The following is a 27583-nucleotide window of genomic DNA, read 5'->3' as shown; positions in this document are numbered from 1 at the left end:
CTAAAACACATTCTTAATGTACATTAATCAGGAAAATGAAAAGACAACCCACAGAATGGGAAAAAAATATTTCCAAATCCTACATGTGATAAGGGATTAATATTAAGAATATATAAAGAACTCCTACAACTCAACAACAAAAACAACCAAACAATCTGATTGAAAAATAGGCAAAAGACTTGAATAGACATTTCTTGAAAGAAGATACATAATTGTCCAGTAAACACTAGAAAAGTGGCTTAACATCATTAGTCATTAGGGAAATAAAAATCAAAACCATCATGACATCACTTCTCACCTAGTAGAATGGCTATAATGAAAAAATACAGAATATAGCAAGTTTGGGCAAAAATGTAGAAAAAAATCAGAACACTTGTATGTTACTGGTAGGAATGCAGTATGATGCAAATACTGTGGAAAACATTGTGGTATTACTTCAAAAAATTAAATATGCCCCAAATAACTGAAAACTGGTATTCAGATACTTGAATGCTAATGTCCATCGTAGAATTACTCATAATAGTTGAAAGGTGGAAATAACCCAAGTGCACATCAATAGATGAATGGACAAATAAAATGTAGCATATCCATACAATGAAGTATTATTCATTCATAAAAGAAATGAAGTTCTGATACATACTACAACATTGATGAAACAAATAAGGCACAACACGAAGGACAAATATTATAAGGTTCTATTCATAAGAGGCACCTAAAAATATACAAATTCGTAGAGGCAGAAAGTAGATTTGAGGTTACCAGAGAAGGGAGGAATAGGAGACAATACTTTTTTTTTTTTTTTTTTTTTTTTTTTACAAATAGTTTATTGTCAAATTAGTTTCTACATAACACTCAGTGCTCATCCCCAAAGTGCCCTCCTCCATGCCCATCCCCCCCTCCCCCCCACATCCATCAGTCCTCAGTTTTTGTCAGCATTCAAGAGTCTCTCATGGTTTGCCTCTCTCCCTTTCCCCCACCATTTCCCCCCTTCTTCTCCCCCTTGTTCCTCCGTCAAGTTCCTCCTAATCCTCCTATACGTGCAAACATATGGTATTTGTCCTTCTCTGCCTGACTTATTTCGCTCAGCATAACACCCTCAAGGTCCATCCATGTTGCTACACATGGCCAGATTTCATTCTTTCTCATTGCCATGTAGTATTCCATGGTATAGATAAACCACATCTTCTTGATCCATTCATCTGTTGATGGACACTTAGGCTCTTTCCATGTTTTAGCTATTGTGGAGAGTGCTGCTATGAACATTGGGGTACATGTGCTCCTATGCCTCAGCATTTCTGTATCCCTTGGGTAAATTCCTAGCAGTGCTATTGCTGGGTCATAAGGGAGTTCTATTGTTAGTTTCCTGAGGAACCTCCACACTGTTTTCCAGAGGGGCTGTACCAGTTTACATTCCCACCAACAGTGTAGGAGGGTGCCCGTTTCTCCACATCCTCGCCAGCATCTAGAGTTCTCTGATTTGCTCATTTTAGCCACTCTGACTGGCGTGAGGTGGTATCTCAGTGTGGTTTTGATTAGGAGACAATACTTTTTAAAAATATAATTTACTGTCAAATTGGTTTCCATACAACACCCAGTGCTCATCCCAACAAGTGCCCTCCTCAATGCCCATCCCCAACTTTCTCTTCTCCTCCAACCCCCATCCAACCTCAGTTTGTTCTCAGTATTTAAGAGTCTCTATGGTTTGCCTCCCTCCTGCTCTGTAACTTTTCTTCCCCTTCCACTCCCCCATGTTCTTCTGTTAAGTTTCTCAAGATCCACATATGAGTGAAAACATATGGTATCTCTCTTTCTCTGACTGACTTATTTCACTTAGTATAATACCCTCCATTTCTATTCACGTTGCTGCAAATGGCCAGATTTCATTCTTTCTCATTGCCATGTAGTATTCCATTGTATAGATAAACCACATCTTCTTGATCCATTCGTCCGTTGATGGACACTTAGGCTCTTTTCATAATTTGGCTACTGTTGAAAGTGCTGCTATAACCTTTGGGGTACATGTGCCCCTATGCATCAGCACTCCTGTATCCCTTGGGTAAATTCCTAGCAGTGCTATTGCTGGGTGACAGGGTTCATCTATTTTTAATTTCTTGAGGACCCACCACGCTGTTTTCCAGAGCAGCTGCACCAGTTTGCATTCCCATCAACTGTGCAAGAGAGTTCCCATTTCTTCACATCCTCACCAGCATCTATAGTTTCAAATTTGTAGATTTGTTTATTTTAGCCACTCTGGCCACTCTGAGGTGGTATCTGATTGTGGTTTTGATTTGCATTTGCCTGATCATGAGTGACATTGAGCATTGTTTCATGTGTCTGTTGGGCATCTGGATGTCTTCTTTGGAAAAGTGTTTATTTATGTCTTATGTCCATTTCTTCACTGTATTATTTGTGTTTATTTGGGTGTGGAGTTTGGTGAGTTCTTTATAGATTTTGGATGCTAGCCCTTTATCTGATATGTGACTGGTAAATATCTTTTCCCATTTCATCGATTGCTTTATAGTTTTGGTGATTGTTCCCTTTGCAGTGCAGAAGATTTTTATTTTGATGAGGTCCCAATAGTTTATTTTTGCTTTTCATTCTCTTGCCTTTGGAGATGTGTCCAGTAAGAAATTGCTGTGGCTGAGGTCAAAGAGGTTGTTTCCTGCTTTCTTCTCTAGGGTTTTGATGGTTTCCTGTCTCACATTCCAGTCCTTTGTCCATTTTGAGTTTATTTTTGTGTATGGTGTGAGAAAGTGGTCTAGTTTCATTCTTCTGCATGTTGCTGACCAGTTCTCACAGCACCATCTGTTAAAGAGGCTGTCATTTTTCCATTTCATACTCTTTCTTGCATTGTCAAAGATTAGTTGGCCATACATTTGTGAGTCCAATTCTGGGTTCTCTCTTCTATTCCATTGGTCTATGTGTCTGTTTTTGTGCTAATGCCATACTGTCTTGGTGACAGCTTTGTAGTAGAGGCTAAAGTCTGGGATTGTGATGCCTCATGCTTTGGCTTTCTTCTTCAATATTACTTTGACCTTTTGGGATCTTTTGTGGTTCCATACAAATTTTAGGACTGTTTGTTCTAGCTTTAAGGAGAACACTGGTCCAAATTTGATTGGGATTGCATTGAATGTGTAGATTGCTTTAGATAGTAATGACATTTTAAAAATATTTATTCTTCCAATCCATTAGAATGGAACATTTTTCCTTTTTTTGTGTGTGTCTTTTCAATTTCCCTCATGAGCTTCCTATAGTTTTTGGCATACAGATCTTTTACATCTGTATTCCTCGGTATTTTATGGTTCTTGGTGCAATTGTGAATGGGTCAGTTTCTTTATTTCTCTTTCTGTTGCTTCATTATTGGTGTATAAAAATGCAACCAATTTCTATACATTTATTTTGTACCCTGAGACTTTGCTGAACTCATGGATCAGTTCTAGCATACGTTTGGTAGAGCCTGTTGCATTTTCTATGTAGAGTATTATGTCATCTGCAAAAAGCGAAACTTTGACTTCATCTTTGCCAATTCTGATGCCTTTGATTTCATTTTGTTGTCTGACTGCTGATGCTAGGGCTTCCAACACTATGGTAAACAACCGTGGCGAGAATGAACATCCATGTCGTGTTCCTGATCTCGAAGGAAGCTCTCAATTTTTCCCCAATGAGGATGATATTAGCTGTGGGCTTCTCATAAATCGCTTTTGTGATGTTTAAGTATGTTTCTTCAATCCTGACGTTCTTGAGGGTTTTTATTAGGAAAGGATGCTGTACTTTGTCCAATGCTTTTTCTGCATTATTGATAGGATCATATGTTTCTTATCTTTTGTTTTATTAATATAATGCATCGCATTGTTTGACTTGCATATATTGAACCAGCCCTTCAGCCCAGGAATGAATTCCACTTGATCATGGTGAATAATTCTCCTTATATGCTGTTGAATTCGATTTGCTAGTATCTTCTTAAGGATTTTTGCATCCATATTCTTCAGGAATATTGGCCTATAGTTCTCTTTTTCTCTTTTTTTTTTTTTTTTTTTTTTGCTGGGTCTCTGGTGCGGGAATCAAAGTAATGCTGGCTTCATAGAATGAGTCTGGAAACTTTCCTTCGATTTCTTTCTTTTTTTCTTTTTTGGAACAGCTTGAGATGGACAGGTATTAACTCTGCTTTAAATGTCTGGTAGAATTCCCCAAGGAAGCCATCTAGTCCAGGACTATTATTTCTGGGGAGATTTTTGATAACTTATTCAATTTCTTCACTAGTTATGATTGTCCTCAAATTTTCTATTTCTTCCTGTTTGAGTTGTGGTATTGTGTGAGTGCTTAGGCATTTGTCTATTTCTTCCAGGTTGTCCAGATTGTTGGCATATAATTTTTCATAGCATTTCCTGATATTTGCTTGTATTTCTGAGGAAGTGGTTGTAATAAACCCATTTTCATTTGTGATTTTATCTATTTGGATTCTCTCTCCTTTCTTTTTGAGAAGCCTGGTTAAAGTGTTATCAATTTTGTTTATTTTTTCAAAAAAACAATTCTTGGATTCATTAATCTGTTCTGTTTTTTTTTAATTCTATATTGATTATTTCTGCTTTGATATTTTGTATTTATCTTTTTCTGCTGGGTTTGGGTTTTCTTTGCTGTTCTGTTTCTATTTACTTTAGGTATGCTGTTAGATTTTGTATTTGGGATTTTTATTGTTTCTTGAGATAGGCCTGGGTTATAATGTATTATCCTCTTAAGACTGCCTTTCCTCTATTCCAAAGAGTTTGGATTGTTGTGTTTTCATTTTCGTTTGTTTCCATATTTTTTTGTTTTTAAATTTCTTCTTTAATTGCCTGGTTGACCCATTCGTTCTTTAGTAAGATGTTCTTTAACCTCCATGCTTTTGGAGGTTTTCCAGACTTTTTCCTGTGGTTGATTTCAAGTCTCATAGCATTGTGATCTGAAAGTGTGCATGGTATGATCTCAATTATTTTATATTTCTTGAGGGCTGTTTTGTGAATCAGTATGTGATCTATCTTGGAAAATGTTCCATGTGTAGTCTAGAAGAAAGTATATTTTACTGCTTTGGGATATAGGGTTATAAATATATCTGTCAAGTCCATCTGGTCCAATGTATCACTCAGGGCCTTTGTTTCTTTACTGATTCTCTGTCTAGATGATCTGTCCATTGGTGTATGTGGAGTTTTAAATTACCCTGCAATTACCACGTTCTTATCAATAAGATTGCTTACGTTTGTCATTGTTTTATATATTTGGGTTCTCCCGAATTTGCTGCATAGACATTTATAATTGTTAGCTCTTCCTGATGGATAGACCCTGTAATTATTATATAACACCCTTCTTAATCTCTTGTTACAGCCTTTAATTTAAGGTCTAGTTAGTCTGATATGAGTATGGCTACTCTAGCTTTTGTTTGACTTCCAGTATCATGATAGTTCTCCGTCCCCTCACTTTCAATCTGAAGATGTCCTCAGGTCTAAAATGAGTGAGTCTCTTTTATAAATTTTTTTAATGTTTTATTTATTTCTAGGAGAGAGAGAGACAGCGTGAGCAGGGGAGGGTCAGAGAGAGAGGGAGTGACAGACTCTGAAACAGGCTCCAGGCTCCGAGCCGGCAGCCAGCACAGAGCCCGATGCGGGGCTCGAAACCACGAACCGCGAGACCATGACCTAAGCGAAAGTTGGACGCTTAACCAACTAAGCCACCCAGGCGCCCCCATTCAGTATTATTTTTGAAAGATATGGGATTAGAGTCATTGTGTTATCTGTTGGTGTCATGTTTGTAGTGATGTATCAGGTACTTTGTGGTCCTTGCAACATTTCCCTCACAGAGTTCCCCTTAGGATTTCTTATAGGGCTGGTTTAGTAGTGAAGAATTCCCATAGTTTTTATTTGGGAAGACCTTTATCTCTCCTTCTATTCTGAATGACAGGCTTGCTGGATAAAGAATTCTTGGCTGCATATTTTTTTCTGTTCATCACATTGAAGATTTCCTGCCATTCTTTTCTGGCCTGCCAACTTTTAATAGATAGGTCTGCTACTACACTTATGTGTCTACGTTTGTATGTTAATGCCTGTTGATCCCTAGCTGCTTCAAAAATTCTCTTTATCCTTGTATTTTGCCAGTTTTCACTACAATATGTCGTGCAGAAGATCAATTCACATTACGATGAGGGGAGTTCTCTGTGCCTCTTGGATTTCAATGTCTGTTTTCTTCCCCATTTTGGGGAAGTTCTCAGCTATGATGTGTTCAAGTACCCCTTCAGTGCCTTTCTCTCTCTCTACTTCTTATAGAATTCCTATGATAGGGATATTGTTCATTTTTTTTTTACAAATAGTTTATTGTCTAGTTGGTTTCCATATAACACCCAGTGCTCATCCCCACAAGTGCCCTCCTCCATGTACATTTCTCTCCTCCTCCCCCACCCATCAGTCCTCAGTTTGTTCTCAGCATTCAAGAGTCTCTCATGGTTTGCCTCTCTCCCTCTACCCCACTACTTCCCCCCTTCTTCTTCCCCATGGTCCTCCGTTAAGTTCCTCTTAATCCTCCTATATGTGCAAACATATGGTATTTGTCCTTCTCTGCCTCACTTATTTCGCTTAGCATGACACCCTCAAGGGTCCATCCATGTTGCTACAAATGGCCAGATTTCATTCTTTCTCATTGCCGTGTAGTATTCCATCGTATAGATAAACCACATCTTCTTGATTCATTCATCTGTTGATGGACACTTAGGCTCTTTCCGTGTTTTGGCTATTGTTGAGTGCTGCTATGAACATTGGGATCCATGTGTTCCTATGCATCAGCATTCCTAAGGGATATTGTTCCTTTTGATTGAATCACTTAGTTCTCTAAATCTCTGCCTCGTGATCCTGGATTTTTTAATTTATCTTTTTCTCAGCTCCTCTTTTTCCATAATTTTATGTTCTAATTCACCTATTCTCCCCTCTGCCTCTTTAATCTGAACTGTGCCCACTTCCATTTAAATTTTTACCTCATTTATAGCATTTTTAATTCATCATGACTATTTTTAAGATCTTTGATCTATGCAGCAATAGAGTCTTTGCTGTCTTCTATGCTTTTTTCAAGTGTACCGATTAATTTTATGACTATTATTATAAACTCCTGTTCAATTATGTTGCTTATCTGTTTTGATCAATTCTTTAGCTGTCATTTCTTGGAATTTCTTTTTAAGTGAATTCTTTCTTTTCTCCATTTCGGCTTGTTTTCTGTCCCTTATGAGTTTTAAAAGCTTCTTAAGTGCTCTGCACCTGTGAGCACTGCTATATCAAAAAGGGGGTGTCATATAGTGTCCAGGGCCTGGCCTATCAGGAGGTGTTTTTTGGAGAGTGTTAATTGCTCTCTGTTGTTGTGACTTTGGTGATTTTATTTCCCTACTTGTAGTGATGTTTTGGACCCTCCACCAGGTCTGCCTTGATTTGTTCCTTGAAGTAGCCCTGGAAAGGAAAACAAACAGACTAACAGGAAACAAAAACAAGCAAACACACAAACAAAACAAACAAAAACCCCCAAATAAAAAACAATCAAAAAGCAAAAAACAAGGAACACTAACTACAAGTGAAGAACAAGGTGGAGGTGGTGCTCATGCAAGAATACATACAAAGAGATAAATGACAGTGGTTGGGAAAAAGAAAAAAAAAAAACATTAAGTAGGCAGACCGAATAAAAGACTTTCTCTAGAGAGAGAGAAAGGAAAATAAAGGAGGATGTGGGGAAAAAGAAACAAAGATAAAGTTACCCAGACAGAGAAACTATATGGCTTGATTATTCAAGAGAGAAAAGGAAAGTACAGAAGGAGGTGTAGAACAGGTATCCAGAGAATGGATTAAATATGTCTGTTTAAACAAACCAACAACCAGAGTAACCAGCCTAGAGGAGGTAAGAGATAAGAAGGAGAAAAGGAAAGGAGAATATATCTAAATAACAAGAATTGTCCTAGAATTAATCCAGGCAATGCTGCAGTGCTGGTCTGGAGGAGGGGGCTATCTGGTTCCACAGTGTCTATACGACTACAGTAGATATGCAGTTACCCAGCGTGGAGGGGCGTGGTTTGGTGCAAGCTGGTCCTGCCTCCACTGTGCCCCCTCCCAGACCGATCCCTGAGGCTCTGCTTTGGTGGTGGTGGAGATAAAAATGGCAAAGCCCTAGTCTATTCTCCACAACCTAGTGTCCCATATCACTCTGTTGGGGCTGTCCTCACTGTTCTGGGGGCACAGACTAGGCAGCCTGTCTCGCCTCACCAACTCCCTTGCCTTGGCACTTTGCTGGGATTTAAACTCCTGCTCCATGCACCCTGGTACTGGGAAGGCGCCTCTCGATGCTGCCTGATATGTGGTCCTGGCTGGTTTTATTCTTGCTGCAGCACTTCAGGGGAGGGAACAGGTTTCTCCTGCTGAGGACTGTGCCCCTGACCTACCACTGAACCTGGAGGTGGCTCCCCTCCTCCCCAGGTGTTCAAACAGGGCAGCCGGCCCCAGTCTGAAGAAAGCCCTGTAGTTAGAGATGGGATCCCTCTCTGTCCCGGTAGGAGGTTTTTCTCTTGTCTAGATTCAGTCCTATGCTTCCCCAGGCACTCTTTCTCTTCCCTTTGTCTTTCGGCAGAAGGGGATCCTTCCCCTCTGAGCCTACACATCCGTTTTATCTCCCCCAGTTCGCAATCACCCACCTATGGCCCATGAGGTTGTCCCAGTTTCTCCCTGGTAGACTCAGTCTCTTTTCCTCCTAGACTCTTAGGGTTCGAAGTCCTTAGGTTCGGCCCTTCACTGTTTAAGAGAGGTGGGAAATATGGATCCCCCTGCTTCTCTGACATATTGGCCACTCCCTCCAGGAGTCATTACTTAATGGTGCAGAGTCTGTATTTGGGGTGGAAAAAGGTTGGGAAATAGTGGTGATGGTTGAACACCATTGTAAATGTAATTAATGCCATGGAAATGTACACTTAAAAATAATTGAAATTGCAAACTTTATGTTGTATATAAATAAAAAATTAAATACTAAAAAATAAAAATAAAGTTAAAAAGAGTGATCATATTAAATGGGAATGTAAAATGATAGAGACACTTCAAAAGATAATTTGGTGGAATCTTAAAAAGTTAAATAGAAAAAAAGTTAAATATATAACCAATCATTCCACTGCTGAGTGTTTATACAAAAATATGAAAGCTATACATTCATATAAGCAGTTGCACATACCATATTAAATGCAGCTCTAGTGGTAATATTTCCAAGCTGCTAACAACACAAATTTTCATTAACAGGTATGTATATAAACAAAGTGTAGTGTATCCATACAATGGAATATTATTTGTGATATAAAGAAATAAACTACTGATACATTCCAAAAAAATTGATCTCAAAATATTTATGAGTGAAAGAAACCTAAAAAATGTATATACTGTGTGATTCCATTTATGAATATTTCTAGAGACTGTAAAATAATATGTAGTGTCAGACAGCAGATCAGTGGTTGTCAGGAAATCAGGGGTGGGGATTGTGAGTTGAGAATGTGGATCAGGAGGGCAATGTTATAAAGGGACATGAAGAAACTTGGGGTAATGGATATCTGATTATCTTGATTTTGGTATCGTTTCATTGGTGCGTCATACCATTAAATATCATATTTATATCATACCATTAAATTATATACTTGTACTACATGTATTTTCTTGATCAGTTATACTTCAGTAAAGTTGTTAAAAAAAAAAACAACAATCAATGATTTAGCCCAAAAGAATAGGCCCCTCTATTCTTACTTACCAAAGTATGTTTCAATATATATAAACTAATATTTAGTAAGAAAAAAACACTTCTCTGTTTTCATTAAACATTATCTCACCTTTTGCATTTTCCTGTGGATTCTGAGACTACTGAAAGGTACAGGTAGTGATGTTGAAAGAATTAAAAAGAATTTTAGAGATGACCCTCTACAATACTGAAATATACTCCTATGCCTTAAATTTTACTCATGGGGGTCTTTACTGTTAATAGGAAGGTCAAAGATTAACATAGGGCTGTCACAGTGCTATACAAATTCTTTATGATATCAGCTAATCCTTACACACAGTATTTACTATGTGCCACACATATTAACCTTCAAAATAGCCCTGAGGAAGAAATTGTGGTAGAAACAGGGTAAGCATAATTCCCAAGGTAATAACAAGCTAGTAGGTAAGGGTATGCATCCAGGCAGTATGTCAGAGTCTGGCTCATAACTATACTACCTCTCATTCTTCCCCATTAAACTCAATGTTGATGCCTGAGCTTTATATAATTGTTTTTGCTTTCTCAATGTTTATAGCATTAAATAAATCTTTGTGGAAAACATCAGAATCCCTATTTCAGGAAAATTAGTTTTTAATAATGAAGCGGAACAATACTGTTTTATTATATATTCATCAACAAAATTTAACTGCCATTAAGGAGAGTTAAAGCTAGGATGGCAATATAATTTGTTTATCCATACCAGGTCACTTGAGAGTGAAAGGCATAAACCAAGACTATCCCAGGCAAACTGTGATATATGATTAACCAAGTTAAAGCAAAAAAGATGTAATTATTTCTGGGGTAAAAATCAGCTACTTTATATAAGACTAATGTAATTTTATGAATGTTTCATAGGCCCTTAAACATGGTCACTTTTTATTTAGAAACAGACTGATTTGCAAAAACAAAGTGGATTCTCTTGAAAGGAAAATGAAAATGGAGTAAATACGGCCATATCCTAAATGGTGATAAAATATTATAATTATTTTTTCCTAGGAAATGTATGAACAGAATGCTGATTTTTTAATGCAATTAAACGGCTTCATAGCATAAGTATCAATATTTTCCTACTGCATTTAAGTAAATTGAAGTAGTTTTAATATAACTTAATTTACCTTATTTCTTTTTAGCCTCCCTCAGAAATGAATGAGTAGCAAGATCTCCTTGACAGAATGACAAGCAGAGAAAGGATGACAAATGAAAGAGCAAAATCTAATGAATTTTCTTGATAGCTAAGAGACAAATGAGTTCAGCCACAGTTCACAATTGTATATGAATAATTTTCCACTTTTTCAAAGTGGATGTAGAAGTACTGACCAGTTTAAAAAATGATACTGAGCTATGACAAGAATGATCACTTACGTACAATGAGTATTCAGTTAGAAAACCTAACTGGAAGAACACCACTACTAATAAAAATGATTAATTTAATCTAACCTAATTAATTAATAATTAATCAATTTCTTTCAGTTTTAATAATGTGACTGAGATGAACCATTTATTCCATCAAATTTATTATTAATTATATGATAAGCATTTTAATTCAGTCATATATGTTACAATTCATACTTCCTCAATATAAAGAGTGAGTTCCATACCTAAGTAACACTTTCTGCCTTAATAACAGATGAAAAATAATAATCCCTACAGTAACACTACGAGTACAATTTTAATTACTGAATTTGCTAGTGTATCGTTTAGCTTTGATTAGGCATTGTAGGCTTTCTCTAGTAAGATTTGGCACAAGGCTACAAAAGCTATGATACCAGTAATCTGTTCTCACACGTTGTATTTCTATGGTTCTATTGTTTTCTCTTCCATTTCTCATTTCGGTTTTTGAGTCTTCTCACTTATTTTCCTTAGTGTGGTTAAAATTTTGCCAGTTTTCTTATATTTTTTGGAAAAATTGGTCTTTACTTTCAGTGCTATGTTATTGTGAATTCTGGGCTCTATTTTACTTTATTTTATTTTGGTGTCTATTTTATTTCTGATTTTTCTTTGTTATTTCCTTCTGCCACTAATTTTAGCAAAGTTTCTTCTTTTTCTAGTTCCTTGTGGTATAATGTTAAGTTGTTTATTGGACTTTAAAATTTTTTTCTCCAAGTTTTTATTTAAATTCCATTAGTTAACACACAGTGTATATTAGTTTCAGGTGTAGAAATTAGTGATCAATATGTCCATGCAATACCCAGTGCTCATCACAAGTGTCCTCCTTAGTTCCCATCACCTATTTAACTCAATCCTCCCGCCTACCACCATAACCATCACTTTGTTCTTTATAGTTAAGAGACTCTCTCTTGCTTTGCCTCTCCCTCTCCCCGTTTGTTTGTTTTGTTTCATACATTCTATTTGTGAGTTAAAGCCTATGGCATTTCTCTTTTTCAGACTATTTATTTTGCTTAGCACAATACTCTATCTCCATCCATGTGAATGCAAATGGCAATAAACATTTATAAAATTGCATTAGTCTATGCAGGTCCTTAAACATGCATACATACATAATACATACATACACACCATAGTTTCTTTATCCACTCATCAGTCCATGGACATTTAGGCTCTTTCAGTAATTTGGCTACTGTTGATAATGCTGCTATAAACATTGGGGTGCATGTATCCCTTCAAATAAGTATTTTTTTAAAAAAAATAATGTTTTATTTATTTCTGAGAGAGAAAGAGACAGACAGCGTGAGCAGGGGAGGGTCAGAGAGAGAGGGAGACACAGAATTGGAAACAGGTGCCAGGCTCTGAGCTGGCTGTCAGCACCGAGCCCGATGTGGGGCTCAAACCCATGAACTGTGATATAATGACCTGAGCCGAAGTCTGGCGCTTAACCGACTGAGCCACCCAGGCGCCCCCAAATAAGTATTTTTTTATACTTTGGTAAATCCTTAGTCGTGCAATTGCTGGATCCTAGGATAGTTCTATTTTTAACTTTTTGAGGAACTCCCATACTGTTTTCCACCATTGCTACACCAGTTTGCATTCACATCAACAGTGCAAGAGGGTTCCCCTTTCTCTACATCTTCACCAACCTGTTGTATCTTTGTTGTTGATTTTAGCCATTCTGACTGTTGTAAAATGATATCTTATTGTAGTTTTGATTTGTATTTCCTTGATGATCAGTGATTAACATCTTTTCATGTGTCTTGTTGGTCATCTGTATGTCTTATTTGGGGAAAATGTCTATTTGTTTTTCTGCCTATTTTTTACTTGGATTATTAGGGGTTTTTTGGTGTTGAGTTGTATAAGTTCTTTATATATTTTGGACACTAACTTTATCAGATATGTCATTTGCAAATATTTTCTTCCATTCTATAGGACACCTTTTAGTTTTGTTGATTGTTTCCTTTACTGTACAGAAGCTTTTTATTTTGATCAAGTCCCCAAAGTTTATTTTTGCTTTCATTTCCCTTGTCTCAGGAGACACACCTAGTAAGAAGCTTCTAAGGCTGATGTCAAAGAGGTAACTGCCTCAGTTCTCCTCTAGCATTTTTATGGTTTCCTGTTTCAGATTTAGGTATTTCATCCATTTTGAATGTATTTTTGTGTATGGTGTAAGAATGTGGTCCAATAACATTCTTCTGAATGTTGCTGTTCAATTTGTACAACACAATTTGTTGAAGTGACTTCCCTTTTTTACATTAAATATTCTTTCCTGCTTTGTTGAAGATTAATTGACCATAGAGTTGTGGGTTCATTTATGGATTTTCTATTCTGTTGTATTGATCTATATGTCTATTTTGATGCCAGTACTATACTGTACTGATTACTACAGCTTTGTAAAATAGATGTTTGAAATTGTGATTTCTCAAGTTTTGCTTGACTTTTTCAAGATTGCTTTGGCTATCTGGGGTCTTTCATGGTTCCATACAAATTTTAGGGCCTTGTCCTAGGTCTGTGAAAATGCTGGTGGCATTTTGATAGGGAATGCATTCAATGCATAAATTGCTTTGGGTAGTAGAGACATTTTAATAATATTTATTCTTCCAATCCACAAGAATGGAATGTTTTTTTTTCAATTTTTTGTGTCCTCTTTCTTTCATTAGTGATTTATAGTTTTCACAATCCAGATCTTTCACCTGTTGGTTAGGTTTATTCTTATGGGTTTTGGTGAAATTGTAAACGGCATTCATTCCTGGAATCTAATTCTACTGCTTTATTATTGGTATATAGATATGCAACTGTTTTCTGTACATCGATTTTGTACTCTGTGACTTTAATGAATTCGTGTATCAGTTCTAGTAACTTTTTGGTGGAGTCTTTTTTGGTTTCTATATAGAGTATCATGTCATTTGTAAATAGAGAAAGTTTTATTTCTTCTCTGCTGACTTTGGTGTCATTTATTTCTTTTTGTTGTCTGATTTCCGTGGTTAGGACATCCCATCCAGTAGTATATTAAATAACAGTAGCGAGAGTGGACATCGTTATCTTGTTCCTGACTGTAGAGGAACAGTTTTCAGTTTTTTCCCACTGAGGACAGTATTAGCTGTGGGTCTTTCATGTATGGCCTTAATCATGTTGAAGTATGTTCCGTCTAACTCTACACTGTTGAGGGTTTTAATCATGAGTGGATGTTGTATTTTGTCAAATGCATTTTCTGCATCAGGATCATATGGCTCTTACCCTTTCTTTTATTAATGTGATATCTCACACTGATTAACCAATATTGAACCCCACTTGCAACCCAGGAATAAACTCCGTTTGATTGTGGGGAATGATTCTTTTAATGTACTGTTGGGATTCAATTTGCTAGTATTTTATTGAGAATATCTGCATCTATGTTCATCAGAAATTTTAGCCTGTAGTTCTCTTTTTTAGTGCAGTGTTTGTCTGGTTTCTGTATAAGGATAGTGCTGATCTCATAAAATGAATTTGAATATTTTTCCTTCCATTACTAATTTTTGTAAAAGTTTGGGAAGAACAGGTATTACCTCTTTTTTAAATGTTTGGTAGAATTCATCTGTGATGCCACCTTGCCCTGGACTTTTGTTTGTTGGGAGATTTTTGATTTCTGATGAAATTTCTTTGCTGTTTATCAGTCTGTTCAAGTTTTCTATTTCTTTATGTTTCAGTTTTGTAGTTTATATGTTTCTAGGTATTTACCCATGTCTTTCAGGTTGTCCAATTCGTTGGCATACTTCTTCATATTTTCTTTATAACTATTTCTGTGGTGTTCATTGTTATTTCTCCTCTCCCACCTGTGATTTTTTATAAGTCTGGCTAGGAGTTTATCAATTTTATTTTATTTTATTTTCAAAACAAACCAGCTCCTAGTTTCATTGATCTATTCTATTGTTTTTGTTTTAGTTTCTATATCATTTATTTCTGCACTAATCTTTATTATTTCCCTTATTCTGCTGGCTTATGGCTTGGTTTGTTTTTCCTTTTTTGCGCTCCTTTAGGTATAAGGTTGTTTATTGTAGATTTTTCTTGCTTTTTGAAATAAGCTGTATTGTTATATACTTCCCTGTTGTGACTACTTTTGCTGCACCTGAAATGTTTTAGACTATTGTGTTTTTATTTTCATTAGTTTCCATGTATTTTTTATGTTTTCTTTCAATTCCTGGTTGACCCAGTCATTGTTGAGTAACATATTTTTAACCTCCATATGTTTGTGGTCTTTCCAAATGTTTTTTCACGGTTGACTTCAAGGTTCATAGCATTGTGGTCTGAAAATATGCATGCTATGATCTCAATCATTTTGTACTTGCTGAGGCCTGATTTGTGACCTAGTATGTGATGTATTCTGGAAAATGTTCCATGTTCACTTGAAGATAATGTGTATTCTGCTGCTTTAGGGTGGAATGTTCTGAATATATCTGTTAAGTCCATCTGGTCTAGTGTATCATTCAAAGCTATTGTTTCCTTCCTGATTTTATGCTTAGATGATCTGTTCTTTGATGTATGTGTACTGTTAAAGTCCCCTACATTTATTGTACTATTATTAACAAGTTTTTTATGTTTATTATTAATTGTTTTATATATTTGGGTGCTTCATATTGGGGACATAAATACTTAAAACTGTCAGATCTGGTTGGACAGTTCCTTTTATTATTATATAGTGCCCTTCTTCATCTCTTGTACAGTCTTTGGTTTAAGCTCTAATTTGGTCATCAAAAGGAAATACAAATCAAAACCACAATGAGTTACCACTTCACACCTGTCAGAATGACTAAAATTAACAACACAAACAAAATGTGTTGGTGAGAATGCAGAAAAAGAGGAACCCTCTTGCACTGTTGGTGGGAAAGCAAACTAGTGCAGCCACTCTGAAGAACAGTATGGAGGTTCCTCAAAAAACTAAAAATGGAACTACCCTACAGTCCAGCAATTTCACTGTTAGGTATATATCCAATGGGTACAAAACTACAGATTCAAAGGGGTACATGCCCCCCAGTGTTTATAGTAGCATTATCAGTACTAACCAAACTATGGAGAGAGCCCAAATGTCCATCAACATTGAATGGATAAATAAGATGTTAGGGCACCTGGGTGGCTCAGTCACTTAGATGTCTGACTCTTGATTGCCACTCAGGTCATGTTCTCACTGCTTGTGATTTCAAGTCCCAGGTCAGGGTTTGCGTGGATAGCATGGAGTCTGCTTCAGATTCTCTGTCTCCCTCTCTCCGTCCCTCCCCTGTTTGCATTTGTGGTCTCTCTCTCTCTCTCTTAGAAATAAACATTTTTAATTAAAAAAAATTCAACATAATTTATTGTCAAATTAGCTTACACACAACATCCAGTGTTCATCCCAACACCTTTTAAAAAAATATGTGATATACATACAATGGAATATTACTCAGCCATTAAAATAATGAAATCTTGCCATTTGCAATTACATGGATGGAGGTAGAATGTATTATGCTAAATAAAATACATCAGACAAAAACAAATACCATATGATTTCATTCATATGTGGAATTTAAGAAAAAAAAACAGATGATCATTTGGAAAGAAACGGGGAAGAGAAGAGAAGGAAACAAACCACAAGAGGCTCTTAATAATAGAGAAATATGGGTTGATAGAGCGAGGTAGGTGGGAGATGGACTAGATGGGTGATGGGTATAAGGAAGGCACTTGTGATGAGCACTGGGTACTGTATGTAAGTGATGAATCACCGAATTCTCCTCCTGGAACCAATACTGTACTGTATGTTAACTAAAATTTTTAAAAACGGAGAAAAAATAAAATATAGTTTGTCTGATGAAAGTATTGCTACTATGGCTTTCTGTTGACATTAATTTGTATGATAGATATTTCTCCATCCCTTCCCTTTCAATCTGCAGGTGTATTTAGATCTTAAATGAGTCTCTTGTAGGCAGCATATAGATGGGTCATTTTTAAGAAAAATGATTTTGATACCCTATCTTTTGATTGGAGCATGTAGTCCACTTATGTTCAGAGTGATTATTGATAGATATGTATTTAGTACCATTTTATCACTTGTTTTGTTATAGTTTCTGGAGATTTTCTCTGTTACTATCTCTTTTTTTTTTTAATGTTTTATTTCTAGGAGAGAGAGAGAGAGAGACAGCGTGAGCAGGGGAGGGTCAGAGAGAGAGGGAGTCACAGACTGAAACAGGCACCAGGCTCTGCCCTGGCAGTCAGCACAGAGCCCGACGCGGGGCCCGAACCCACGAATTGTGAGATCATGACCTAAGCGAAAGTCGGATGCTTAACCGACTAAGCCACCCAGGCGCCCCTGTTACTATCTCTTCTTCATCACTTTTGGTCTTTCCTTTTCATCCAGAGTCGTCTTTAATATTTCTTGCAGGGCTGGATTAGTGGTCATGAACTCCTTTCATTTTTATTTATCTGGGAATCTATCTCTCCATCTCTTCTGAATGATAGCCTTGCTTGATAGAGTATTCTTGGCTGCAGATTTTTGCCATTTAGCATGTTGAATATATCATGCCTTCTGGCTTGTCAAGTTTCTGTTGAGAGATCTGCAGTTAACATTATGTGCTTCCTTTGTAAGTTAGGGACTACTTCTGTGTTCTGCTTTTAGGACTTTAAAAAAAATAGTTTATTGTCAAGTTGGTTTCCATATAACACCCAGTACTCATCCCCACAAGTGCCCTCCTCCATACCCATCACCTCCCTTCCCCTCCCCCCCACCCTCATCAGCCCTCAGTTTGTTCTAGGCATGCTTTTAGGATTTTTATTCTTTGTTGCTATATTTTGCACATTTAACTATGATGTGTCTTTGTGTTGGTCTGCTTTTGTTGATTTTGATGGGAGTTCTCTGTGCCTGTTAGATTTAGATGTCTGTTTCATTTTCCAGATTAGGGAAGTTTTCAGCTATTATTGAAATAAATTTTCTGTGCCCTTTCCTCACTCTTCTTATTCTAGGAATCCTATAATATGAATGTTATGTTTGATGGAGTCACTGAGTTCCCTAAATCTTTTCTCATGTTTCCTAATTCTTCTTTCTCTCTCTTGCTCAGCTTCATTCCATTACTTTATCTTCTGTATCACTTATTAATTCATTCATCCCCCTGCTTCTTCTATTTTGTGTTCATTGCATCCAGTGTGTTTCAATAGCATTTACTGCAGTTTTCATTTCTGACTTTTTTTAATCTCTTTTATCTTGTGGTAAAGGCCTCCCTGAAATCTCCCATTATTTTCTCAAGTCCAGTGAGTATCCTTATTGTTAGTTAAATTCTTCATCAAGAATATTTCTTAATCCATTTTGCTTAGATTTCTGTGATCTTATCTCATTGTTTCATTTGTGATTAATTTCTCTGTCTTGGCATTTTGTCTAAGTTGTTGTCTTCTCTGTGTTAGAAAAGTCCGTTATATTTCCTGCTCCTGAGAGTAATGGATTTGTGAAGAAGAAGTCATATACTGTCCAGTTCCTGGTGCTACAGGGAGTGCCTCTGGTGTGTGCTGCATGCACTCTCCTGCTCTGTTTGCTGCTCTAGCCTTCAATCCAGTCATCTACAAAGGCTGTCCTTGCCTGGAGTGCACGGTGTTTGGTCCTTGGACAGAGTTGAACTTTTTTTTCTTAATACAAGCATTTATAGGATAAATTTTGCTAACATCTTCTTTTGCTGCATCCCGCAGATTTGGGGATATTGTGTTTTCTTCTTTTGTTTTGAGACATATTTTGAGTTGCTGATTGATTTCTTATTTGGCCTATTGTGCAGTGGTGTGTTGTTTACTCTTTACATATTAATTATTTAACAATTACATTATAGATTTTCCAGCTTTGTTTGATTATTGATGTTTAGTTTTGTACTGCTGTGGTTCGAGTATATACTTGGTATGATTTCATTCTTTTAAAATTTGTAATATTTATTATGTCTCTTTTTATGTGATTTACTTGGGATTCTTCTGTATGTACTTGAAGAAAATGTGTATTTTATTTTCCTTATATGTAATGTTTTATATATACTTTTTAAAACCATGTATTCTTAAGTATGCTTCAAGTAAAAAATGTTGAAAAAATAAATTTAACTGATGTTACTCATTTAAATAAACCATATCAGAGGTGAGGTAGGTGTGGGGATGGGTGAAATAGGTGAAGGTGATTAAGAATATACTAATCATGATGAGCACTGATTACTGCTGTATAGAACTGTTGAATCACTATATTGTACACCTGAAACTAATATAACACTGTATTGTTAATTATAACGGAATGAAAATTAAAAAAACAACTTAAAAAAAGAAATATGCTTGACAAAAATATATAAAATAAAATAAAATAAAATAAAATCTATTGTACTAGAAGTTCTAGAAGCATTTCAATGTAATGTTGTAAGTATAAAATTGTTTTCCTTACTACATGGCAATGAGGAAGAATGAAATCTGGCCATGGGTAGCAACATGGATGGACCTTGAGGGTGTCATGCTGAGCGAAATAAGTCAGGCAGAGAAGGACAAATATCATATGTTTGCATGTATAAGGGGATCAGGAGGAACTTAATGGAGGACCATGGGGGAGAAGAAGGGGAGAAATGGTGGGGGAAAGGGAGAGAGGCAAACCATGAGAGACTCCTGAATGTGAGAACAAACTGAGGACTGATGGATGTGGGGGGTTAGGGAGAGATGGGCATGGAGGGGGGCACTTGTGGGGATGAGCACTGGGTGTTATATGGAAACCAACTTGACAATAAACTATTTGTAAAAAAATAAAAATAAATAAATAAAAATAAATAAAAACAAAAACAAAAAAATAATTAAATTCTGACCCATGTTAGGTAGTTATAGTTACAAATTGGTCTCTTTGTTCTTGGAGATGAAAAGCGACATTTTGCTCAAAAAGCTGGTTTCATGTCACTGGTTAGAAAAAAAGCAGCAGCTCCAGTTTCAAAGCTTGTCTTTAAAAGCCTAATAAATACATACATATTTTGTGGTTATTAAAATGAGTTCTTTCCAGAAAAAAAATTGTTTTCCAATATAGATTATGTAAAGGTTAGTAAGTTCATGGGAAACCAGTGTGGCTCAGTTGGTTGAACATCCAACTTGGGCTCAGGTCATCATCTCACGGTTTGTGAGTTTGAGCCCTGCATCACGGACTCTGTGCTGACAGTTCAGAGCCTGGAGCCTGCTTCAGATTCTGTGACTCTCTCTCTCTCTGCCCCTCCCTTGCTCACATTCTGTCTCTCTCTCTCAAAAATAAGTAAATATTTAAAAAATTAAAAATAAAAAAGGTTAATAAGTTCAGTATACTTGATTTTCATATTCTATAAAATAAGTGAGTGAACAATTATACCTTTGCTTTTTTATTAAAGGTTTATAGACCTGTTTATCTTCCACTCTATTCACTTAAGCCAAGCTAATAAAGCCTTTCTTTCTCTAAAAAGTCTTCCCTAAAATGTAGTAGCCTAAAAAGAGTACTGTACTAAAATTCAATTCCAGCTCTGCCACTTTTTTTGTGTGACCATGGGCAAGATAAATTCTATACACCCGGGTTTATCTAACTACAAAACGAGAAACTAGGTCCCTTCTAGCTCTAGAAATCTTTGACTTGTAAATACATAAAAAAATCTTCTTTAAGAGAAACTTCAAGCCAAAATGAAAAAGAAATATGTATGTAAATCCTGGTCCTTTATTTCAAATTTAGTCATTCACAATTAGGCAATATTAATGGACAGAAAAGTCTTACTGTGCAAAGTAACAATGCAGGGTATATATGAAGAAAAATTAAACAGTTTATGAAAATGTATTTGATTAAGCATTTATTGCACTAAGTATGCTAGGAAATGTAAAAAATGAGTATGACATTTAAATGCAATCTGAAAGGAAAGAATAAAAATGTATACAAATACATGCCAAAGGTGTACATGTTTAATGCTCTATTAAGGTACATACAACATAATGGGAGCATAACTGAGTAAAGGTATAAGTTGTTCTTTTTACAGGAAGCAAGGGAAAAGGTCATTAATAATTGTCTCATAAGAACTTCTACTGGTCAATTCTTTCTTGGCCAAGGGTATATGCAGTTGAAATAAATAACACGTTATTTACTTAAAATATTCTAAAATTTAGATAGACTAGCTTTCTAATGAATCAGATATTATTATGTTTATATAAAGTGACACCATGACATTTTCATTACTCTCCTGCCTCTTTTGCTCTGTTTACCAGATACTTCTTGTCTTCCCTGTTTTACGAAAGGGAAGCAGTCATGCCAGTGTTCTCATAGCCTGTGGTTTGGAGGTGAGAAGTTAGCTGAATGTATTGTAGCAATAAAACACACAAAAATAATGTGATTTACACTATAACCACTCACCCCTACCACCATTTAACTGAATGAACAAAGTTTATGAACTCTACATGGACAGGAGGCAAACAAAATCATCATCTTAAAAGGGAAAAGTAGCTTGTAAGGAACTGCAATTAAGTAAAGTAGCTGTAAAGAAGTGATAGAAAATGCCACAATTCTCCTAACGAAGGGGCACTAGTTTAAGGACTTATGGGCAACTGAATGACAGTTTGCCTTCATTATTAATTTAAAGCAAAAAAAAAAAATCAAACTATTAGCATGTGCAGAAGTTTTTTAGAAGGTTCATATAGTTTCTTTGCTCAACATTTACCATCATTTTCAGAATGTTTCAAAGATAGAACTAAAGTAACTTGATCCATAAAAAGGGAATACGTGAAAGACCATGTGAAATATTTCAATAGCCACCAATATCTTTTCCTATGTTAATTACTCCAGAATACCACACTAAAAGAGGAGGTGAAAACAAAACAAAACTTTAATATATATCATTTCTTAAGTATTAGATAAGACTCAAACATATAATACATGGAACATGGAAAACTGAACTCTAAGCATAATTGTCATATAAATCTGTATTTCAGCATTACATACACAGTTGCCAGTTATTTCTTAAAAGAAATGAAGGCGTATCATATGTATAGCTTTAAACATTGGAATTGTTCCTTGGGAAAAATGCATTTTTTGACACACAAGCTGGCCGACTAAAAAATACATATATTTAATTAATAATACTAGTAGTTTCAATCAATTTTCATGTAGAAACATAACAAATAAAAAAACTCCATAAATTGCAATGAAATGGGATTTTGGAGTGGGAAGGAATTTTGGAGAATCTAGTCCCTAAACTTTACAAACGAGAAAACAGGCAGTTCATTAGTAGATTGAAAACTAGTACTCAGTTCTCCTCACTTCTAATCAGGTGTTTTTTCTACTACACAACACAGTATACTGATGTTATGGCTAAGATCCAAACTTAAACCCTTCCCTGGTTTTATAATGTTTAAAAGGTCATTACAATCAAATCTCTGATTTATTTACTCTATAATAATTAGGATATGAGATTTATTCCATAATATACTGTACAAATTAGCTAATGTTCTTAAGACAATTAGGTTTTACCATTAGCAGATATTAAATATAAGTAATTCCTTTGGTATTAAATTGTTTTCTACTTCATATTGCAGCTTAAAAGCTTCAGGGCCTTATAAGCCACATGCTGAAAACCTTTGAATTTTTGTTTTAAAACTCAAAATTTTTAAAGTAAAAATGTTAAGAATTCATGTCAAGGTTTGATCAATTTTTTTTCCTAAATTAAATAAGGCTAATTACACTGAAACTGTACTGTCTACTATGGCAGCCACTAGCCACATGTGGCTGTTAAGCCTTTAAAATGTAGGTAGTCCAACTTGCGACTCTCCCATAATGTACGAACTTGTTGAATCACTATGCTCTATACCTGAAACTAGTGTAATACTGTGTGTCAACTATACTAAAAGAAAAAAAAATGAAAAAGAAAGAAAAAAGTAAAAAGAAATGTAGGTAGTCCATAAAATACACAACTAGATTTTGAAGTTTTAGTATAAGAAAAGAACATAAAATATATTACTAATTTTTGTATTGATTAGATGAAAGAATGATATATTTTGGATATACCAGGTTAAATAAAATATATTATTAAAAAATTAAGTTCACCAGTTTCTTTTTCTTTCTCAAAGTGACTACTAGAAATTTTTAAATTACATATGTGGCTTGCATTATATTTCTATTGGATAGCTCTGCATCATCAATAATAAATAACTAGGTGTTACTGAAAAAAAGCCCATAAATTATCAAGGAATAATTTAACATTATAAAAACTGCTTGCATTATCACCAGTCAATGTCTGTGCTAAAGAAGAAATGATGTGTAAAAATATACCAAATGCAGGAGTCAGCTCTAGTTGGCTTTAAATATGTATTTTCCCTCAGTAGATTTACATTTTTAGTTTGGTTAATAATGAAAATAGTTTATATTATTTAAACACATATGAACTGATATTAGAGTAATATGGCCCAGAAGTAAGGTAGAAAAAAAGTCACTTATCATCCTGTTTAATCCACATATACATGTGACTTGATTTAAAAACAAATACTGACATATAATACCATCAGATACTCTGAAAATATACAGTAGGCTACAACTTAAAGATATCTGCAATTTAACATGAATGCAACAAAATATATTTGTAATTTATACCTTTGCTCCATCTGAAATATTGTCCCAGTTTCCACCACTCAAAGAGAACTTGCCATTGCCTATACGTAGCAGTATCTCTTCAGGAGTATCATTGGGGCCATTAGCAAATGGAGTGTAGCTATTAATAAAATAGATTTGAATAGACATGAAGGCCTAACATGCAAATTAAATGTAATTGAAAAGGATTAGTATAATACAACATGCAAATATTTACTATAGGAAATTAAGAGTATTATCTAATATTTCCCTTTACCATTCATATCAAATTTTACATTTCAAACAATGAACTTAATCTTAATGGATTATTTAATCAAATAGAATCTGCTGACATAAATATTTTTCCATTTATCATTTAATCAAATTAAAATAAAGATGGATTTTTGTGTGAAGCTATAGGCTTAAAATTAGACCAGAATAAAACATGCAAAGTTTGTATTCTCAGGCATAAATTAGCAAAACAAATATACCTACTATGAAGAAATTGTTAACTTTATATATTTAGAATGTATTTAGTGATTGGTTCAAACTTATTCACTTGCATTTTAACAGTATTATCCATTGAAACAGGTTAACAACATTTTCAATGAATGTCTATAAACAATGCATTAAATATTTATGTCAATAAACAAAAACCTCTATAGTCAATAAAATTATTATGTGGATCAGTATTCATGGACAGGAAGACAAACACATTGTATAATGTTAAAGCAGTTTAAAAATTAATATAGACTAAGAAAAGTGATCACTTTGTATCCTTCTAACAGGTGGAACTGAAAATGGTATTCAAATTTGGGAATAAAAAGACTTATAGTTAAGAAGTATGAGGAAGATATCTTAACATGTTAGTCTTAATTCTCTCATGTAACAGTTAGATAGAGATAACACTAAACATATATACATATACTCACAAAAAATCATTTTCTGTTAGTCATAAAGTAAATATTTTAAGGCAGCAATCTAGAAATGATACTCATTGGTTTGAAACCAATAGCCTAATTGCAGTTCATATGGAAACTTTTAATTACTCTTTAGCTTTAGTACTTGCTGTGGTCTATAACTAAATGTTTTGCATAATTATGTAATATACCTAAAAGTATGTGGAATACACTGATAAGTAATTACCACCAAACCAATATATAATGCAGAGTAACCATATTCATAACTTATGTTTATAAAGCTCCTGTTATGTCAAGCATATTTATATTTTACTAAATGCCCTCTTTAAAGAGTCACACCTAAGTACATTATATAATTACATTATAGTTATCCAAATTCCATTCTATTCAATGGACTGCTAAATATAGCCTTTTTCTATAGCCATAAACTTTTATTTCTAAATAAAAGTGCTACTCGTTATTAAGAGTACAATAGCACTTATAATATTTGTAAATTACCAACATTAAAGTATCCAATTATTAACTTTATTTAGTATTTATCTGTTTAAGGGAAGGCAGCTATGTGTGTTTCTGTAGTTTAGTATTCTGTTACTATTCATATTTTTTATAAAGTATGATCTTACTTAATCTCCATCACCAGAAGAGCCAGAATTCAAGTACTTTCAAAAAATTATATCAAAACACTCAGTGGGCAAGTACCCACCGAAAAAAAGGAATTATTATGTAATGTATGTAAATTAAGTAAAATGTAAACATTAAAAAAATAATGTACTGAATGTATAATATCAAAATAAAAATATATGTTTTAATTAAAAGTTTTAGTTCTAGTTGAAAATTCTCTTAATGATATATCTGAAGAGTACCTCACTAAATACTTCATTTTTTTACCTTTTATAAATAAACAATATATATTATTTTAAAATGTTGGTACCATTTTATTTAAGGCTATCTTCATCTCTTCATTTCTTTCCAGATAAAAATATACAGATGAAATTCAAATTATGATGTGTATTATTTTGAAAATATAAGTTTCTTACCCAGCCAGCATTGTGTAAAAAAGGACACCCAGGCTCCAAATATCACAAGCAGCATCATAGCCCTGTTGCATAAGAACCTGAGAAAGAAATACATATTATCTGATATTACTCAGTATAAACTCAGTTTCCTCATCCAAAAGGCAGTTGTACTTCCAATAATCTCACAAATGTTCACAATTTAAAAACTTATGTCATGTAAATGTTCTTAAAAATAGATTCATTTAATGTTAAAGGCAAAGTATTTTGCAATTAGCAAGCATTGAATAAATGGCTATTAATAAGGTGATTAAGTAACACGGGTCATAAAAGAAACAACTTTGCATATATGACCCTTGATCCCAATGAACTTTCACTCCTACTCTTATAAAAACCGGACATAGACATCAAAATTTAAGACTAATATGTATAAAGAGCCTAAATATGTACTATACACAGTGCTATCTTTTCATCCTGACACTGACTCTATGAGGTCGATATTATTATTTCAATTTTGAAGATGAAGAAACTAAGGCAAATGTCATGTAATTTGCCCAATATCACAAAACTAGTAAGTAGTGGAGTAGGTAATCTTATTCTAGAGCTTGTGCTTTTAATATCTATGATAATTGTCTCCTTACCATGCAAAAGATGGTAAGATGATACATGCTTTTATGGACGCAAAATGAATTTATATTTTACATCCAAGGCTTATGTATTGGAAAGAGCGGTATATTTATGGATATATTTATGGATCACAAAAACACACTGGATTCTGAATGTTTTCATTAATTTTTTATCCAATAATTTAGGTAGATGATTTTTATTCTTGAGATTAGTGTTAATAATATCAAATAATATATTATACATTCATGTGAGTTTTCTCTATGAAGTTAGTATAGTTTGTTTAAAAATAAAAGGATGACATAGATTGGAAGACAAATATTGTTTAAATGTCTATACTAACCCAAGCAATCTACACATTCAAAGAAATCCCTATCACAATATCACAAGCACTTTTCACAGAACAAATAATCTTAAAATTTGTATGGAATCACAAAAGACCTTAAATAGCCAAAGAAACCTTGAAAAAGAAAAGCAAAGCTGGAGGCACCAAAATTCTGGATTTCAAGTCATATTACAAAGCTGTAGTCATGAAGACAGTATGGTACTGGGGGGAAAAAAAGACATAGATCATTAGGACAGAATAGAAAGCCCAGAAATAAACCCACAAGTCCATGGCCAATTTATCATCATCAAAGCAGGAAAGAATATCCAATGAGAAAAAAGTGTCTTTAACAAATGGTTTTGGGAAAATTGAAAAGCAACATACAAAATAATAAAACTGGACCACTTTCTTATACCATACACAAAAATAAATGCAAAATGGATTAAAGAGCATAAAATGGATTAAAGACCTAAATGAGACAGGAAACCATCAAAATCCTAGAAGAGAATTGAGGCAGTAACCTCTTTGACATTGGCCTTAGCAACTTCTTTCTAGATATGTCTCCTGATGCAAGGGAAACAAAATCAGAAATAAACTATTGGGACTACATCAAAATAAAAATCTTCTGCATAGTGAAGGAAAAAAATAAAGACAACCTTCTGATGGGAGAAGATATTTGGAAATGACATATCTGATAAAAAGTTAATATCTAAACTGTATAAAGAACTTATAAAACTTAACACCCAAAAAACAGAAATAATAATCTAGTTAAGATATGGGTAGAAGACATGAATAGACATTTTGCCAAAGAAGACATCCAGATCACTAACAGACACGTGAAAAGATGTTCACTATCACTTACCATGAGGGTAATACAAATCAAACTACAACGAAACATTACCTGACACCAGTCTTAATGGCTAAAATTAACAACACAGGAAACAGCAGGTTTTGGTGAGGATGCAGAGAA

General features: G+C 34.6%; 1 protein-coding gene across 1 annotated transcript in view; it reads right to left on the bottom strand.

Moving 5' to 3' along the window:
* Positions 1 to 27583, bottom strand: part of RPS6KA6 (ribosomal protein S6 kinase A6) — a 207446-nt gene that overhangs the window by 7399 nt on the left and 172464 nt on the right. Inside the window, exons 19-20 of the mRNA XM_039223354.1 lie at positions 25689 to 25765; positions 23756 to 23873 (exon numbers count right to left, since the gene is read on the bottom strand). Coding sequence (XP_039079285.1) covers positions 23756 to 23873; positions 25689 to 25765 — 195 coding nt within the window. The remainder of the gene's footprint in view (positions 1 to 23755; positions 23874 to 25688; positions 25766 to 27583) is intronic.

Source organism: Hyaena hyaena, unplaced genomic scaffold (genome assembly GCF_003009895.1).
Source record: "Hyaena hyaena isolate Hyena2069 unplaced genomic scaffold, ASM300989v1 scaffold_1340, whole genome shotgun sequence".
In the NCBI taxonomy this organism is placed as follows: domain Eukaryota; kingdom Metazoa; phylum Chordata; class Mammalia; order Carnivora; family Hyaenidae; genus Hyaena; species Hyaena hyaena.
This window is presented reverse-complemented; position numbering and strand designations above follow the sequence as displayed.